This window comes from Chiloscyllium plagiosum, chromosome 14 (assembly GCF_004010195.1).
Source record: "Chiloscyllium plagiosum isolate BGI_BamShark_2017 chromosome 14, ASM401019v2, whole genome shotgun sequence".
Taxonomy (NCBI): domain Eukaryota; kingdom Metazoa; phylum Chordata; class Chondrichthyes; order Orectolobiformes; family Hemiscylliidae; genus Chiloscyllium; species Chiloscyllium plagiosum.
In genome coordinates this window covers 34,730,876-34,751,525 of record NC_057723.1, presented here as the reverse complement: position 1 = coordinate 34,751,525, position 20,650 = coordinate 34,730,876, and the positions used below count along the sequence as shown (strand labels likewise).

The 20,650-nt window shown below is 40.6% G+C and overlaps 1 protein-coding gene across 1 annotated transcript in view; it reads left to right on the top strand.

Annotated features, from left to right (window-relative positions):
- Positions 1-20,650, top strand: part of LOC122556621 (short transient receptor potential channel 7-like) — a 148,632-nt gene that overhangs the window by 25,264 nt on the left and 102,718 nt on the right. Inside the window, exon 2 of the mRNA XM_043703527.1 lies at positions 14,206-14,983. Within this exon, the coding sequence (XP_043559462.1) occupies positions 14,206-14,983 (778 nt within the window). The remainder of the gene's footprint in view (positions 1-14,205; positions 14,984-20,650) is intronic.

Sequence of the window (20,650 nt, the reverse complement as noted above, 5' to 3'; positions counted from 1 at the left end):
TGGCTATTCACTGCTTGAGGGCAGTTGGCCTTTCCAAAGCAGTCTTCTAGGAGAAAGGGAGGACTGCAGATGCTGGAGATCAGAGCTGAAAATGTGTTGCTGGAAAAGCGCAGCAGGTCAGGCAGCATCCAAGGAGCAGGAGAATCGACGTTTCGGGCATGAGCTCTTCTTCAGGAATCTGATTCCTGAAGAAGGGCTCATGCCTGAAACGTCGATTCTCCTGCTCCTTGGATGCTGCCTGACCTGCTGCGCTTTTCCAGCAACACATTTTCAGCTTTCCAAAGCAGTCCCCACAACCACCTTAGCAAAAATTACTGAAGATGTAGCCCCAGCCGCACATCCTTAAATTGCAGATTCTGCATTTAACTGTGAATATGAATGGCAGAAGTTGCTCTCTGTTGCAGATGAATATTGGAGATAAACTCAAGCACAAAATCTGGGTCAAATATTTTCCAAGTGCAGGTTTAAAATATATAATATTTAAAACATGGTATAAGAACAGTTTAAACATTTTTGTACAACATGCTGGAAAATTGAAATAATCATAGAAAATTGTATCTTTTGAAAGGGGAGTTAGATAAATATTTGAAAGGAAATAATTTTCAGTGGTTTGGGTAAAGGTCAGTGAAGTAGGGATACAGAGTTGCTCTTACAGAAACCCATGTAAGGGGTCTTTGCCCCCCTTTAATGGAGGAAGAGACTTGACAGTAACTTCATTGTGATCAATTGTGAATTGTAACTCTATTAAGAAAAATTCAGAACACGTTTATTCAGTTCTTGGATAAATTACATCAATAAACCCCAGTTGGTGATTTACAGTTTAATGCAGAATATAGTTCTGGATCAAGATATGGACTGCAGAGGACATAAAATGGTTTCTCCCATAGACTTTTCTTTTGGTCTTCAAGTCCCTCTCCCTCTCTTTCTTGTTACCTGTCTTCCTTTGTTCTTATCTCTGGATGATCTTCCCCTCGATCGCAAGACCATAATGCAGGAGTAGGACATCTGGCCCATTAAGTCTGCTCCATCATTCAAGAAGATCATGGCTGATCTGATAATCCTCAACTCCACTTTCCTGTCTTTTCTCCACATCTCTTGACTGCCTTGAACTGATTAAGAATCTGTCCACCTCAGCCTTGAACATACTTGATGTCTCAGTCATGACAGCCCTCTGCGATAAAAAATCCACAGATAATTAGCCCCAGAAGAAATGTGTCCTCATTGCTGTTCTATCTGGGCAACCCCACACTGAGATCATGCCCTCTGATCCTAGACTCTCCAACTAGAGACAACAATTTCTCCCCATTAGCTTGTCAAGTACTCCTAAGAATCTTGTATGCTTCAATAAGGTCACCTCTCATTCTTTTAAACTCCATAGAAGACAATCTTTCCATAACCAGGATCAACATATTGGACATTTTCTGGCCTGCTTCTAATGCCAGTATATGTTTATTTAATTAAGGCGACCAAAACTGTTTATATCATTCCAGATTTCATCTAACTAGTGCATTGTATAGTTTTAGTGAAACATGTTTTTATACTCCATTTACTTTGAAGTAAAGTCTGACACTCCATTTGCCTGCCCTATTCCTCACTGAACTTGAATGCTAACTTTGTAATTCATGCACAAGGATTTTCAAATCCCTCTGTGCTACAGCCTTCTGCAGTCTTTCTCCATTTAAATAGTATTCATCTCCTCTCTTCTTTCTGCCAAAGAACATGATCTCACATTTTCCCACATTAAACTCTACGTGTCAAACTTATGTTCACTCACTTCCATGGTTCCAGTGCCAAACTTGGTACCCAAATTAAATTGTCTCTCCTACTTAGAGGCAGCATGTGGCCATCATTGGCATTGCTGCTGCCATTTCACCCAACCTGCCACCCCACCCAGGTCTGAGAATATCAGGTTTAACCAGGTGTGGAGTCTTTTGCAGGAGCTGTCCTTCTTGTTGTATGTGGGGTGGTCCTATAATTGAACAGGAATCGAGACAGTTTGGTATCAATTGACGCTGTGGGCTGCTTCTTTAAGCCTGTCTTCAATATTTGGACTGTTCTTTCCACTGAACAATGAATGGTATGTGCTGAATGCCATTGGACTTTAGGAAATATTCCAACTCCCTGCTGGTAAATGATGTCACATTGTCTGTGACCAATACTTTCGAGAGTCCATGTATCGGGAACGATGCTCACAGCTTTTCAATTGTCAACCCTGAGTTTGCCACATGAACTTTATGCACATTCAACCACTTTGAATGAGCAGGAACATTGAGCCCATGAAAGGACCCGCATTGTCAATGTGTAACCGAGTCCAGGATTTACCCAGCCAATCCTATGAATGTGGGGATGCGGCTGGTGGCACATTTTTGTCCTTATTGACATTCTGATCACTACCCCATCAACGCAGCTTTGTTGGCATGCAACTCCAGCCACCAGACATAGCTTCTTGCTAGCATCTTCATCCTGGAAACACCTGAAAGACCCTGGTGTAATTCAGCCAGTATCTGGTGGTGAACTTTACTTGGGACAATTGCCCTTGCTCCCGTTGTAATATGCCATTCTCAACAATGATCTGATCTTGCTGGGTCCAGAAAGGTTTCAATTCGAGTTGCGATGACCCTTCTGTTTCCCCCATTACCACCAACTGTTTCAGTTTGCTCGGATGGGATCTTTATGTCCACAGTTGGATATTGTCAGCAGTGACTGGAATTTCAAAACCTAAATGGACTCTTCCAGGGGATGCACCACCCATGGAGTATCTATCAGTGGGAGGTGGTTCAAGGCATCCACATTAACCACTTGGCTTCCTGGATAGTGTTCTGCCTTTATGGACTGAGAATAAGGGCCCACCACTGAATTCTACCAGAAGCTATGGGCATCTTGACTTCCTTCAATAGCCCTCGTAGGGCTTTGTGATCTGTTACTATGCCAAATTCCTGTCCATAAAGGTACTGGTGGAACTTCCTCTCACCAAAGATGACTACCAAACTTTCCTTCTCTACCTGGGCATGTTTGCGTTCAGCATCAGCTGAAGTCCAGGAAGCGTATGCTATTGGGTGTTCCTCTCTGTTGGACCACTGGTGAGCCAACATTACCCTGATACCATGAAGGGAGGCTTCGCATGTCGACCCTACCTCTCACTTCAGATCGTAGTGGGCCAACACTTTAGATGATGATAGCAACTTTTTCACTTCCCTAAAGGCTACTTCTTGGCTACATGACCATTTCCAAGTCTGACCCTTTTTCAAAAGCAGGCGTAGGGGTGCCAAGATGGAGGCTAGGTTTTGTATGATTTTTCTGTAATAACTCACTAACGCAAGGAAAGGCTAAAGCTCTGGTACAGATTTGGGAGCCGGGGCTCCTTTGATCACTCTCATTTTCTCTTCCATTGGGTGTAACCTGGTTTGTCGACTCTGTAACCTGAGAAGGTCTCTTGTGGGTGCCTTCCAAAGCATCCACCCATATGGGAAAAACATTGAAGCGTAATGTCCAAGTTCTCAAGTGCTCTTTATTGGTCTTCCCTGTTACTAGTGAGTAGGTCAACCAGCATCAGAACAGCAGGGAGTCGACGTTTCAGGCAGAAACTTTCATCAAGTTGTAGAATGTTCTCCATGGTCCACTGGAAAAGGGCGCAGGCTGATGATTCCCCAAATGGCAGTCTTCTACATTGGTATAAACCCTTATGCGTACTAATTGTAGCGTACTTCTGGGACTCCTCATCTAATTGCAATTGCAGGTAGCTGTGGCTCAATCCAGTTTTGTAAAGAACAGCCCCCCCCCCCACCGGCCAACTTTTCGTATAAAGCCTCTACGCAAGGGATTAGGTATTTATCTGGCCGCGAGAAGCAGTTTATCACTTGTTTAAAATCCCCACAAAGGTGACTCAAGCTGTCAGGTTTCACAATCGGTACAATCGGTCCTGCTCATTCTGCAAACTGAAATGGTTTGATGATTCCTGTGTTCTCCAGCCTCATAATTTCCATCTCTACTTTTGCCCTCAAGGCAAATGGCACTGGGCAAGACCTGCAAAATCACAGAATTGCTTCCTGTTCAACATGAAAAGTGACGGTGGCCATTTTGATAGTGCCAAGATCTTGGTACGCTTGGGTATTTCACTTCAAATCAGAACCAATTAAAATGAATGTTTGGTTAAATGGTCACTCAGTTCCTATGGAGTTTGATACTGACACAGCTGTCTCTGTGGTTGCAGAATTGGTCTTTAACAGGATTCATGCAGGACTTCACTGAGGCAGCTATTTTGTAATCAAAGAATGTTGAGCCAATCCAGGTGAATCTTTCTCCACAATTCCACCCCATTAGGCTTGGGCCTGTGCCTTTTACTACCATCAGTAGTTAACTGCACCAGTTGCTTTTCATTAGAGACCTGAACCGAAGTCATACCTTTAATCTGCAATGGTTCCCCAGTGTACGTTCTCAATCTGGCTGAGGTTGTGTGCAAACTTATAGGTTGGAGTCCTGCGTGAATCCTGTTTAAGACCAATTTTGGCCGAGGCTCAGCTTTGTTGTGGGGTTCTGCTGGGGGTTGGCCTAGGGTCCCTCTGCTCAGGACATACCTTGTGTGAGGCTCTGCCATTGCCTACACGCATGCAATGTTCCCCAAGCTCAGTCAGAGAGGTGAGGGTGTCCACTTCCATTGGGATGTCCTATAGCTCCCATGCTCCACTTGCCACATATTCTAATGACAATGACAGTTGCAGTGCCTATTTGAAGACCATTTGGGCTTCAGCTAGTAGGTGCTTCTACATGGTTACATTATTAATCCCACATACCAAACAGTCTCTCAACATCTCATTCAGAGTTAACACAAAATCACATGCCTCTTCCAGTCGTATCGGTCTCGTCAAAAGTCCTGATAATAATTCTATCGTTTCTCTCACAGCTGAATGAAATCAATAGCATCTCAGACTTAGAGAAGGTTTGAGTCATAATATTCCTAAAAACAACTCTGTCAACGTTTGGAAGGCTTTAGTGTCTGGTGCCTCTGGGTAAGTTAAGCCTCTTATAACCAAAAATGCTACAGATCCGCAAGCAGTCAGAAGGATTATTTGTTGCTTTTCATCTGCCCCATTGTCACTTGTTCACAAATAAGTATCGCATTCTTTCCACATACTGGACCCAGTCTTCGACAGCAGGATCAAATGAGTCAAGCTTTCCAAATAAAGGCATTATGCCAGAAATATTTACCCCAACTCAAAGATGACTGGAGAAAACAAGTGTTCTTCAGGCACATCCTGTTTTCCCTCAGTGCCATTGAAATAACTGCACAGAGGCTGGTATCCCGTAACCAAGTCACCCTTTATTTATTGTACACAATACATGGCTGTGACCAGCCAGCTAGAGTTAGTCGCCCGAACTGAGGAGATTCTAATACCTTGGCATTTTTTTCTCCCAATAAACCCCCACACTACTGTCAAACAGCAGTAGTGCTTATTAATTCCGTAGCACCCATGTCGTGAGTGTGCAGGTGTAGGACACAGTGAACGAGTGCATAAATCTTTATTCATATTCCACCACCAGAAAGAAAGGAAACACCTGAGTTGCCAGTGATAAGCAGTGCCTTTCTCATCAAAGGGCAAAGCTGCATAATCAAAATAAAGGAGAGGAGAGGGCAGGGACTAAATCAAACTAGAACCAGAGGGGAAAATATAACACTCCACACCCTGCGGTACCTACCTCACCCTAAAAACTTTGTGGGTGTTGGTAGACATCACATGCTCCTTCTCCAGGGACACCCATGCCCAGACGTAACCACCATCTCTTTTGTTTAGACCAGTATCCCATCACCAACTTACCCTTTATTTACACCCCAGAAGAGGGGCAGGCAATCAGCCATAACGACCCCCTCTACGGCGTCTCTTTATATTTTTTATTTTTTTCCAATTCTCCACACTACCGCCTAACACAGGATGGCCTGTGACAGAGGGCATTGCTGCGTGATCAAACAGTGAAGGGAAGGGCAGAAATTGATTCAAAATAGAGTTTTGAGGGGAAATAAAACACTCCACACCCTGTAGTGTCCAAATCAACAAGGTAAAAACAATGACTGCAGATGCTGGAAACCAGATTCTGGATCAATGGTGCTGGAAGAGCACAGCAGTTCAGGCAGCATCCGAGGAGCTTCAGCAAAATCGACGTTTCGGGCAAAAGCCCACGTGCTCCTTCTCTAAGAACACTCAGGCATGGATGTAACCATCTCTTGGTTAAATTTTGTTTCTTTTTTCTCCCCCTTTTTCCCCAACACCAATGTCATGTGTGTGCAGGTGTGAGACAAGTGAAAGACAACAGATGTGTAAATCTTTAATCATTTTCCACCACCAGGAAGACAGGAAACACCCGAGTGGCCAGTTACAAGCAGTGCCCTTCTCATCAAAGGACAATGCTGTGTGATCAAAAAGGTGAAGGGGAGGGCAGGGATTAAATCAAAATAGAGTTTGGGGGGAGTGGGGAATAAAACACTCCACTCCCTGCGGTGCCCACTTCTCCCTGAAAACCTCGAGGATGTTGTTAGACACTGAGTGCTTCTTCTCTAAGAACACCCGGGTACGGATGGAACCATCTCTTGGTTATGTTGGTCAGCCAGCACTTTCCTGATTGCCCAGGTTAACAACCCCAATCAATGACCTTGTAGTCAATGAGGTCAACCTGGTTCCAATCACTACACAAAGTTTCCAGATCTTATCCTTTTGCTTTTTAACAACTTGACACAGATTCCCAGAATTTCCTTACCCCGGTATCTCCATGTAAAGTGCTATCTTCCTAAGTTTTTTCCACTTTATTATTAAACTAAGAAGATTGTTCAATAACGTCAAGGATTAGTGAACTTCACAGTGAGATGTTATTATCCAACGATAAATTTCGATCTTAACAATTAGTTTTCTTGTTAGTGACTGTAAACTCTTACAGCCATCATGAACTTAGTGGGCCAATGATTGACTTCAGTGCTTGAACTCTGTATGATTCCTTGAATGCTGAAAATAGTCAAGTGACTATGGTTAGAGAAACAGAGGCAACACTTCAGGTCAATGACCTTTCATCAGCACTTAAAATGTTGGAGATCGAAAAGGTTGTAAGTATTTATGTGGCAAAGAAATTGGTGGGGAGGCATCTGGCGTAGGTGCAAAAGGAAGGTCTGTTACAGCTTGGAATACATGAGAGATTAAATGAAAAGTAATGACAGAGAAAGACAAAAGATTTTGGTAATACAATAACCAAAGGAATTAAAAATTGTTTCTAGAGGACATGTAAATAGGCATGTAAGCACCAATAACACATTGGACATATGAAGGCAGAGATTGTGATTTAAAACATTAAACTCAAAAAGTTTGTGGAATAGCATCTAAGTTTTACATAAAGCTTTTAAGCCTGCTTGACTTAAAGAAATTCATTCTTATTCTGCCAATTTGACAAAGGTTTAGTTATTTTTCTTTATTTATGGGATATGAATGGTATTTGTTGCCCAGAGAGTAGTTAAGCATAAACCAAATTGCAATGGGTTTGCAGCTACATGTAGACAAGACCAAACAAAGGTGGCAAATTTCTTTCATTAAAGGTTATTTAGTGCCAGATTGGACTTTACAACATTTGACAGTGGTTACATGGACACCATTAGACTAGCTTTTAATTTCAAATGTTCATTAAATTTAAATTTCATTATCTACACAGTGGGATTCAAATTCATGTCCTCTGAACAATAATCAAATCCATGTCCCCTGAATAATAATCTGGACTACTCATCCAGTAACTTTACAACTGTGCCAGCACTACTACTTATTATCCTCCCGAGTTAGTTCGGGACCTGGAAGGTTTGAGTTATAAAGAATGAGACATTTTTCACTGGAGCGTAGGAGGTTAAGAAGCGATCTTATAGAAGTTTATAAATTAATGAGTGGTATAGATAGAGTTAGTGGCAATTGTCTTTTCCATAGGATGGGAGATTTCAAGATTAAGGAGCACATTTTTAAGGTGAGAGGAGAGAGATTTAAAAAAAGACAGGAAGAGCAAATTTTTGCATGTGGAATTAACTTCCTGAGGAAGTGGTGGATGTGGGTATAATTAGAACATTTAAAAGTCATTTGGATAAATGCATGAATAGAAAAGTTTTGGAGGGATATGGGCCAGGAGCAGGCAGGTGGGACTAGTTTAATTTGGGATAATGTTCGGCATGGACTGGTTGGACCGAAGGGTCAGTTTCCATACTGAATGACTCCATGACTGCAGTCAGTAATGAAATAAATGCAGATGTGCAAATATAAAATATGTCAATTGGATTGTTATGAGGAAAATAATAATATCAAGTAAATGTTGATACAGTCCTCAACTACAGGTTAGAGTATTACAGAATGAGTAATTTTGAGTTACACTGATGACTGTGTATTGCTCTCTGGTGAAGCTAAGAACTCACTCAATGACAATCAGTTAAACTTGTATTTTGTATTACAAATTTTGTCTTCATTATAAGTTCAATTTTAATTCTACCCCCTCAAAGAAATTCTGCCACTCCAAAACAGGTAGACACATATCATTTTGTACAATTAAGATTGCAGTTTAGGAGAAGCAAAAGGATTTGTTGAAGATGGAATTTCAGCCCAAGATTACTTAATGAGATGATAATGGTTTCACATTAAATATGTAGTTATCTTTGAAACCATTAATAACTCTCATAGGGTTCCTGATGATTTTAATTTTCTTAAAAATCAGTGTAACTCAAAATTACTTATTCTGTCTCACTCTAACCCATTCTTGAGATTTGTCATTATTATTTTGTGTCAATTAGTTTTCTTCACAATAGTCTAATTTTCATGTTGTTTTATATATTCTGCTGATTTCAATTTTTTCACACTAATTGTTTTCATAACTCCATAACCAAAGGGTGTGAAGTGAGGCCAGCAAAGTCAAGTTACATTGTTGGCTCCTTCATTTTTCTCAGCCACTGACAGGGATAGGATCCAAATGAGAACTTGTGCACTGTTCACTGGTTATAAATTCCAAATATGTTTTATTAGGAGGAAATCAGGGAATCATTTAAAACTTAAAATATTCAAATTAACATTTTATAATTGAGTTCAAATGGGACAACTGTTTAATACAATAAATCTAAAACCTATAGTTATCTTATGGGATTGGTCTCATTGTGATTTCTTTTTATGTAGTTCATAGTTAAATGGCTCCTGAGACCTGTGATTTATATTACTAGAATTCAATCAATATTCATCCTAATGTACTTTTCACTGAATTAACAACATTTGCATAATGGTTTGATTATCATACTTAAATTCTTTGAGGTTATTATTGGCCAATAGATTTCTTACCATTAACTCTCCTGTTCTACACCCCTGTGGTTAAAAAAGACCTTGAATTAGAAAAGAAATTTTATGTAGGTGTACGTTGTTTCTTTAGAATGCATGTTGGAAACTAAGTATGTTTTATGCTTTATTTTGAGAATTACATATGCTGAGAACAGGCTGAGAGCACTTATAGTAGATGGACTAACTAGCCTCCTCAATAAAAAAATAAAAAATGCAGGATAAAAAGGAGATAGTTTGATCCAGATAACATTGACAATATTTGATGGAATAGCCAAAGTTCACACTTAATGGTATTCAGTTGCTAGGTTTATTTTTCTTTTTTTTTTAATCCAGAAGTGCTGTCATACACCATATTTTTTACCCATCACCAAATCACCTGTGCCATTTTTCTTTCCTTTATCCTCCACAACTAAATCACCCATGTTCCAATTGATTCCCAATTTACCTGCAAACCTCATCAGTGTAATAAGACCAAAGGTGAATAAAAGATTGGGAGAGTGGACGAGGACTGAATCAAAATGGAGTTGGAGAGGGAAATAAGGCATTCCACCCCCTGCAGTGCCTACCTTTCTTTAAAGGTTCATATAGGTATATATACTTTCTAATCCACCATGTCAGAAATGTTAATTGCATAGCTCCTGAGCAGGATGGGACTTGTACCTGGACCTCCAGGCTCAGAGGTAGGGGACACCACCACCATGCCATAAGAGCACTTTTATGATGATATATGTTTTTTTCAACTGAAAGAAATAATCTGTTTTAAATTTATAATTGGTTTGTTTATTGTTCTGAGACAGTCACTGCATAGGATTATCAGTAAGTTAATACATAAGAGTCTAAATATGTTACCTACATTCAAACTGACGCCGAAGTTACACTGGCGTCAGAAGCAAGTGATTTGAGAAAAAAAAACTGATGGCACCTTCATATTTATTATAAAAGGTTTGCTATAATTTGGAAGGCAGTAGACGGATGGGTGTCTAATGAGGGTGTTTAAAATGGACATAATGTGGAGTGAAATCAAAAATAGGCCAATAGCTGATTGTTGGAGTAATGTGGCATTGATGGATTTCTGGCATCATTCAAGGCATTGCTGGAGAATCTGATCTTCTGTCATCCTCAGAAAAGACAAAAATGTGCTGTTGCACCTTGGTTCTCACATTGTTATGCATGATAACAAAATAGCAGTATATTCTTTTCATTCGCTCAAGGGAATGTGGGTGTTGCTGGCTGGCCAACATTTACTGCCCAGTCCTACTTGTCCTTAAGAAGGTGGTGGTGACCTCCGTTCTCGAATCATTGCAATCTGTGTTCCATAGATAGACCTACAAGGTTGTTAAGGAGGGTCTTCCAGGATTTTGACCCAACAGCATTGAAGGAACAATGATATATTTCAAAGCATGAATGGTGAGTGCTTGAGAGTTGTTGAGTGTATGATAGCTTGGAAAAACTTGTCCATCTTCTCCGTCAAGCTTAATGTTGTCCTTTGTCTCAGTCAGTATGTCTTTAAGAGACATGCTCATGATGTCATTCTATCATAGATTCATAGAGATGTACATCATGGAAACAGACCCTGCAGTCCAACCCGTCCATGCCAACCAGATATCCCATCCCAATTTAGTCCCATGTGCCTGCACCTGGCCATATCCATCCTAACCCTTCCTATTCATATACCCATCCAAATGCCTTTAAATGTTGCAATTGTACCAGCCTCCACCACTTCCTCTGTCAGCTCATTCCATTCACATACCACTCTCTGAGTGAAAAAGTTGCCTCTTAGGTCTCTTTTATATCTTTCCCAATCACCCTAAACCTATTCTCTGTAGTTCTGGACTCCCCCAGACGGAAAAGACTTTGTCTGTTTATCCTGTCCATGCCCGTTAAGATTTTGTAAACCTCTATAAGGTCACCCCTCAGCCTCCGACGATCCAGGGAAAACAGCCCCAGCCTATTCAACCTTTCCCTATTGCTCAAATCCTCCAACCCTGGCAACACCCTTGTAAACCTTTTCTGAACTTTTTCAAGTTTCACCACATCATTCCAATAGGAAGGAGACCAGAATTGCATGCAATATTCCAACAGTGGCCTAACCAATGTCCTGTACAGCCACAACATGACCTCCCAATTCCTGTACTCAATACTCTGACCAATAAAGGAATGCATACCAAACGTTGCCTTCACTATCCTATCTAGCTGTACTCTACTTTCAAGGAGCTATTAACCTGCACTCCAAGGTCTCTTTGTTCAGCAACACTCCCTAGGACCTTACCATTAAGTGTATAAGTCCTGCCTATCATTGCATTAGACTTAAAAATAAGAAGTCCCATACACCATCTTACCTCAAATCACCTGAATTATGACACTCTACTGGAAATTTGTTCCCTGGTGTAAAGTTTATAGTTCGAGAATAGATTCGATGTTACAAAGTAATCTCTGAATAAAGTGATTCAAAGTAACAAAAGTTTACTGGTGGGTATGGATATATTAAGTGGTGATGAATGTATTATGTGGTAAATTAACATATTGAGCGGTAAGTATATATTAAACAGAAATATATGCAAAGCAATAAATAAATATGTATGTATACATAGCAGTGCATATATACATTAACCAGTAATCTACTTTAGAAATATTCAAAACATATGTAAACTAATGAGTGGAGCTGTTCGCCTAAATTACTTTAGACATGTTCAGTAATGGGTCTCATTGTCTTCAGCCCTTTGGGCACCCAGCTTACAATGGCTGGTCTGGAGAACTCAGAGTTCCTGACACTATTTGCAAGCCCAGTCCAAGGTAAAATCCATTGAATAGGGCAAAGTCCCTGATATTAATATTATTTTGAATCTGAGATGACATGCCATATCATCATTCTGTGGTACTTGCAGCATTTTCCAGGACATTCCACTATATAAAAAAACCTCCAGGTGGCTCCATGTGACAGTCAAGTGGGACAATTCTCACAACAGTGGAGTATCATATGGTTATTCCTCAGTCAAAACAAGCTGCTTTCCCATTTGGCCTGTTTCCCATGTACTTTTCCACTTTATTTCATTTGCTCATTGAGATGTGCAATTAACCTTTAACAATTAACCCACAACAATCTGAAGATGTCATTTTTAATCCTACCACTACAGTAAACTAATAGCTTAAGTTTAAGCCCACACACTTATGTGCCTGTGGAACGTAATGTGTGTACATTGTAGTTAGTTGTGATAAATGTCTCTGGATACTTCAAATACACAATATCCAGATCCAATTTCTTACATTACAAGAGATAACATACATGTTTCCACACCAGATAAAACAACCTGTTGGATGCAAACTCACCACTTTGTAATCTGCATGAAATAATGGATCTCATAATCTGAGCAATTACTGAACACACTGAGTATCCCCAGTAAATGTAATTGAGAGGCACCACACCTGCCCTCTGCTGTCTGCATAGAAGAAACAGCATAGTCCATATTTTGCTGGATTGTATTGTACAAGCACAACACACAGATGAGAGGTCAGTTCCTCCAAATAGTACAACACTATACAGAAGCGTCCTGGCAGCCAATCCAATGTATCAAACAGTTGTCAGTTTATACCTCTTGTAAATTTTCCCTTATTGGGTTGGTGTAGCAAGTTTTCATTTATCCCTCCCTACAGTAAGATGTAAAGTTGTCCAGCAGAAAGCTAGTTCCTTAGAATCTACTTCTAATTCCTCTGCACCTGCTCAGTTGTGCTCAGTGATTCTCCCAAAACTGGCATCTGCAAATACAGTGAACTACCAAGCATCCAGATTTTTGTGACAGTATTTGTATCTCTCAGAGCAAGGGACAGGGTATCATTTAGAGATTAGTCCTCCGTATTTTCATTTGGTGGAGCTCAGGACCCAGGATAACCCAGGCAATGGGCAAGTGTTGGTACTTAATAGCTAAAGTAAGCTGTGACATTTGAATTAAAGCAGTAGGTTATTTAATTTTTAATTCATTCATTCATGGAATTGTTGTGGACATCGCTGGTCAGGTCAACATTTATTGTCCATCCCTAACTGCCCTTAAGAAAGTAGTGAGCTGCCATCAGTTTACATGGTATGGGTGCAGCCATAGTGTTATGGGAGGGAGCCCCAGGACTTTGTCCCAGTGTCATAGAAGAAATAGCAATATAATTCTGAATAAGGATGGTGTGTGGGTCTGTGGGTGTGTGGTTTGCATGGGAACTTGCAGGTGGTGGTGTTCCCATGCTTCTGCTGCCCTTGTCATCCTAGATGATAGACATCTAAGGGTTGCAAGGTGCTGTGTACGTGAATGATGCAGAATACGTGATGAAGGAAGTTCAATGAGAACAAAAAAAAATCAGGATAATATTACCAATGCTCTGACCAAACCTACTATTCGGAATTATCATCTGTTTATGCTCATTACATTCATAATAGCCTAAATCTTCTGGGTCTGACCAGTGTTGGAGAAAAAGTTAGGGAAATGTCAAGGAAATATTTTAAACACCTAAGTACATTTTATGAAATTCAAGTAAGTTTTTTATTAGGGCAAAACCAGAGGATTTAAATTTAAAATATTCAAAATAACATTTAATACTTGTGTTCACATGGGATAGCTGTTCAGTGCAGTGCAGGATCTGAAACACAAAGCTATATTTGGAAACTGGCTGCTAAGACTCATTAATTATACTACAGGATTTGCATCAATAGTCAACCTAAACTACTTTTCTGATGTGAAGCAATTCGACAGCTGGTCAATTATAGTATTTCTGGTTTTTTTTTTAATTGCTAGCTTTTCTTAATATTTTTTTAAAAACATCAATAACTGTCAATGTATCTACTTACTTTGTAATTAGCAAATGCAATACCTGTGTATTCTTCTATTTTCTTTTGTAGTTCGGATAACAGCAACATTCAAACCATGCACAGGAGGCACACCACCCTTCGTGAGAAGGGAAGGAGACAGGCTATCAGAGGTCCAGCCTACATGTTCAATGAGAGGGGCAAAAATTTGACACCTGAAGAGGAACGTTTTCTGGATGCAGCGGAATATGGAAATATACCAGTGGTGCGCAAGATGTTAGAGGAGTCAAAGACCTTGAACTTCAATTGCGTAGACTACATGGGGCAAAACGCTTTACAACTTGCAGTGGGAAATGAACATCTGGAAGTGACAGAGCTCCTTTTAAAAAAAGAGAATCTTGCACGGATTGGTGATGGACTACTGCTGGCAATCAGCAAAGGTTATGTGAGGATAGTGGAGGCAATTTTAAATCATTCAGCCTTTGCGCAGGGACATCGTTTGGCCATCAGCCCTCTTGAGCAAGAACTTCGGGACGATGATTTTTACGCCTATGATGAGGACGGTACACGTTTCTCCCAAGACATTACTCCAGTCATTCTTGCTTCTCATTGCCAGGAATATGAGATTGTACACATACTCCTTCTGAAGGGTGCACGGATTGAGAAACCCCATGACTATTTTTGCAAATGCAGTGAGTGTGCTGAGAAACAAAAACGAGATTCTTTTAGTCATTCCAGGTCCAGGATGAATGCATACAAGGGATTAGCAAGTGCTGCTCATTTGTCTTTATCAAGTGAAGACCCAGTCCTTACGGCTTTGGAACTCAGTAATGAACTAGCACAATTAGCCAATATTGAGACAGAATTTAAGGTAAACCATTTTACCTCTTTTAAACCTCCTTTGCATCTCTGATCTTGCTGCCAAATATAAAGATTAAATGTGCTCATTGGAATGTGTTTATTAGATATAAATTTCCATTTATTGCTAATATGACTTTGAACCTGCTTTGGTGTAATATATTCTGTGGTGTATAACCAGGACGAAAGGTTTAAACTCTAAAACAAGGTATTCTGCACAGAAATGTTGTTATTACATTTCAAAAGTGAATACTTTATAAGTTGAACTCCTTATCATAAAGTAAAATTGTTTATTATAATTTATTGATAAATAAGTTTTTTCGTTTTACTGTCTTGAAAGTTATAGGCTTTGCTATTAATTTAGGAAATGAATGTGTTAAAAAATTTGATTTGCAATACACACTCAGTTTGAAAATCTATATCCCAAAGAATTTACTGGTGAAGTTAATTGTTTGAGATGGAAAATAAATCAGACCACGACCCAAACACAACATGTTTTTGTCCCTCTCTTTTTTTTAGCATCTTAAAATTCCACCACAAATGAAGACGTTTTAAAAATCCCACATTTCTTGTAGATTTCAATTACAAAGTCATAACTGACAGAATGGTGCCACCTATTGGGATGGTTGACCATTCATCTATCACAAATGCATGTCTACATAAAGTAGATTTACGTGTTTGTAAGAATTAGATCCTGACAGTGAAAATTGTCCAACTAACAAAGTTGAGTTCTCAGAAAGCAGCAAGTTTAAATTTAGAACCTTGTTAAAATTTGTTATCTTCAGTTTGCACAATGGCCCTACTGACATTGTGGCAAGATGTTGTAGCAATGTTCCATCCATCTATCCCCCTGCTCCAAGCAGCAAAAATGACACAGCTGCCTGAGCAAAACAAGATTTGGAATTGGGACAATCAGAGACAAATCCACCCCGCACTCCAAACTCCAATATTGATGTCACTCTGAAGTTTGTTCTCTCACACCCATCTAGTGATTGCTGGGTTAGTCCTAGGTATAAATTGTAACATTCTTATGGTGGTTTCAAAGTTAGCTTTTAGTACTAATAGCTCAATAGCACTTAGAAATACTCTGTATCCCCTCCTTTAATACTTATCTACAACTGGCTATTAGTAAATTGTCTGCTGTGTCAAATATTTTGATCCACTGGTTTTGTCATTTGTATTATTATGTTGTATTTTGGCTGATGTTATAGGATTTGGCAATAATGAATGTTCTTTACTATAGTGTAGAACAGCAATCAGGTTTTTTTTTCCTGGTGTCATCTGTTGGGAATATTTTATCCATAAATGTTCTTTTACAATTTTCTCTGCAAGTGGCGGCCTAGAAAGTGTTTAATATCACACATGTGGCATTCATCATGTTGGACAGAGATCCAGGGAACATGTCAAAATAATTAAAAGCACTCATTTAAATACTTCTTAAAAAATCAGTAGAGTAAGATCCTTATTACGTAGCTGGGCTGCCTCAGTGCCCAATTCATCACGTGATGAACTTGCTCAGCAACATGTGATGGTAACAATTAGCAAGTCATGTTTTAAGAGTGCTCTGCAAAAGTTAATCTCCAAAGGGCAGGTTAGTTGTTGGTTGATAGTCCTTCTTAAAACTGATTAATAGCATCTGGATGTTTTCTGACCTGTCACATGATTTCTACAATTTATTTCTAACGTTCGTGACAAGTAGCTGCTGTACAGTCTAAAGAGGGAGGTACGGATCTCCGACAGGGGCAGAGGAGAATACATCTGTGGCCTTGCTGTATTTTCTAATACTCTTAGAAAGAATACAGGTGCTGACTAATGATGGCCTGGACCATTACCAACAGTTTGTCATCTACTGGAACAGGAGTTGTGCTCAGAATGACAGCATATCAATGCCTACCCAAGGGCTGTCAAGGTCACAATCACTCTGATTTTTTTTTATATGTTGGTGACTCATTTCAAGAAGCAACTAGGTACCTGTTGGCTCTTCCCGCCATCCTTAAGCCATAAGTACATCAAGGTACACGGTGTGATAGATGCACTCAGCTTGCTTTGAATGTCCTCTATAATCAACCTTTAGAGTTTCTCAATGTCAAAGGCTTACATTCCTTCAAAACTCAAATTATATGTGACAACTGATGCCACTTTTTGGAAGTTTGAGCTGGAATTCCTGGGAACTGCCATAATGTTTACGTACGAGCACATTGGTTCCAGCGTCTTTCTGTAGTTCTTGAACCATACAAGAATGAGAGACATGGGTAACCCCTTTCAAACATGTCTGAAAACATGATTACAAATTTCTCAGACTGACACAGAACAAATATATAACACTGCTCACTGTTTCTCCAGGGCCACAATGGAATGGACTATAGGTTTAGATGCATGGACCACTCCAGTGCAGTCTTTCAATATAGCCCAGAAAGAATGTGCCATATCACTGTAGCATGCAGTGCTCTTTACTCTGGAGCTGCCTGAGGTGGGGTGGGAATGGTCTCGGATGCAAAGAAAGGGGGGAATTGAATGTGATCCTCTGAGGATGAGGGTATAGATAAGGATCAGTTCATTGACAAGGAAGGTCCATTCCACAGAGCATGACAAAAGAATGTCTCATTCAGCGTGAGGAGCCAGAGTGAAACTATTTGTAATATGCTTCCAGGATAAATGAGCTGGGTTTGGACTTTGTTTAATTGTTTAATATACTATTGATAATAAGGAAAACAACCTGTGCTTGGAGCAGAATAAACATGACCTTATTATTATTTTCTCAGTCCCTGGCTGTTACTGTTGCTAAATAAATGTCTTGTCATCCTTATGATTGTACATTTGATATCTGTAAGTGATTCCACTTTCAAGTATCTACACATTATTGCTCCTCGAAAACCATGTTATGGAACTGGAGCTGGAGCTGGAGCTGGATGAACTTTGGATCATTCGGGGGGCAGAGGGGATTATTGAGAGGAGTTACAGGGAGGTAGTCAGGGGACAGAACGGGAATCGGCAGGCAGTGCAGGAAACGCCTGTGGCCGTTCCCCTCAATAACATATATACCGTTTTGGATACTGTTGGGGGCGACGAGTTACCAAGGGTAAGGCATGGGGTACAGGTTCTCTGGCATAGAGTCTGTCTCTGTTGCTCAGAAGGGGTGGGGGGGAGATGAGCAGAGCATTAGTCATTGGGGACTCCATAGTTAGGGGACAGATAGGAGGTTCTGTGGAACCAAAACAGATTAATAGTTGGTGTATTGCCTCCCAATTGACAGGTTTCGTGATGTCTCGGATTATGTTTTCGGGAGCATTGAGGGGGAGCAGTCCAAAGTCTTGGTTCACATAGGTACTAATGACATAGGTAGGAAAAGGGATGGGGATTTAAGGCAGAAGTTCAGGGAGCTAGGGTGGAAGCTTAGTGCTAGAACAAACAGATTTGTTATAGCAGGTTTGTTGTCCATGCCATGTGCTAGCGAGGCAAGGAATACAGAGAGAGAGGAGTTAAACATGTGGCGACAGGGATGGTGCAGGAGGGAGGGTTTTGGATACCTGGATAATTGGGGCTCATTCTAGGGTAGATGGGACCCCTACAAACAGGATGGTCTACACCTGAACCAGAGGGGTACCAATATCCTGGGGGGGATGTTTCCTAATGCTATTCGGGAGGGTTTAAACTAATTCAGCAGGGATGGGTACCTAAATTGTAGTTCCAGTGTCCTGGAGATTGAGAGTAGTGAGGTCAGAAATATGGTTCCAAGGTCGCAAGAGTTCATTGGCAAGCAGGAAGGTTGTTTGAATTGTGTCTGCTTCAACACCAGGAGCATCCAGAGTAAGATGAGTGAACTTGCAGCATGGGTTGGTACCTGGGACTTTGATGTTGTGGCCATTTCTGAGACATGGATAAAGCAGGGACAGGAATGGTTATTGCAGATTCCAAGATTTAGATGTTTCAGCAAGAACGGAGAAGATAATAAAAGAGGGGGAGGTGTGGCATTTTTAGTCAAGGATGATATTACAGTGGCAGAAAGGACGTTTGAGGACTCGTCTACTGAAGTAGTATGGGCTGAGGTTAGAAACAGGAAAGGAGAGGTCACCCTGTTGGGAGTTTTCTATAGGCCTCCGAATAGTTCCAGAGATGTTGAGGATATGATAGAATGATAATTCTAGATAGGAGCGAGAGTAACAGGGTAGTTGTTATAGGGGACATTAACTTTCCAAATATTGACTGGAAATACTATAGTTTGAGTACTTTAGATGGGTTAGCTTTTGTCCAATGTGTGCAGGATGGTTTCCTGACACAGTATGTAGACAAGGCAACAAGGGGTGAGGCAAGAGGTGTGGCATTTTTAGTCAAGGATGATATTACAGTGGCAGAAAGGACGTTTGAGGACTCGTCTACTGAAGTAGTATGGGCTGAGGTTAGAAACAGGAAAGGAGAGGTCACCCTGTTGGGAGTTTTCTATAGGCCTCCGAATAGTTCCAGAGATGTTGAGGATATGATAGAATGATAATTCTAGATTGGAGCGAGAGTAACAGGGTAGTTGTTATAGTGGACATTAACTTTCCAAATATTGACTGGAAATACTATAGTTTGAGTACTTTAGATGGGTTAGCTTTTGTCCAATGTGTGCAGGATGGTTTCCTGACACAGTATGTAGACAAGGCAACAAGGGGTGAGGCAACATTGGATTTGGTGCTGGTTAATGAACCTGGCCGGGTGTTAGATTTGGAGGTAGGTGAGCACTGTGGTGAAAGTGACCACAATTTGGTTATGTTTACTTTAGTAATAGCAAGAGATAGGTATATAATGCAGGGCAAAAGTCATTGCTTGGGGAAAGGCAATTATGTTGCAATTAGGCAAGATTTAGGATGGGGAAGGAAACTGCGGGGGATGGGTACAATTGAAATGTGGCTATTCAAGGAACAGCTACTGCGTGTTCTTGATAAGTATGTACCTGTCAGGCAGGGAGGAAGTGGTCGGTTTACGAAACAAGTTGAACCTCTTATCAAGAGGAAGGAGAAGGCTTATGTAAGAATGCGGCGTGAAGGCTCAGTTAGGGCGCTTGAGAATTACAATTTAGCCAGGAAAGACCTAAAGACACAGCTAAGAAAAGCCAGGAGGGGACATGAGAAGTTGTTGGCAGATAGGATCAGGGAAAATCCTCTAACTTTCTCTTGGTATATCAGAAGTAAAATAATAACGAGAGAAAGATTAGGGCCAATCAACAATAGTGGTGGGAAGTTGTGTGTGGAGTCTGATGAGATAGGGGAAGTGCTAAATGAATATGTTTCATCAGTATTCACACTGGAAAAAGACAATATTGTCGAGGACAATACTGAGATACAGATTACTAGCCTAGACAGAATTGAGTTTCACAAGGAGGAGGTGTTAACAATTCTGGAAAGTGTGAAAATAGATATATCCGCTGGGCTGGATGAGATTTTTCCTAGGATTCTGTGGGAAGCCAGGGAGGAGATTGCAGAGCCTTTGGCTTTGATCTTTATGTCTTCATTGTCTACAGGAATAGTGCCAGAAGATTGTCGGATAGCAAATGTTGTCCCCTTGTTAAAGAAGTGTTGCTGGAAAAGCGCAGCAGGTCAGGCAGCATCAAAGGAACAGGAGAATCGACATTTCGGGCATAAGCCCTTCTTCAGGAATGAGCAGGCTAAGCAGGCTAAGATAAAAGGTAGGGAGGAGGGAC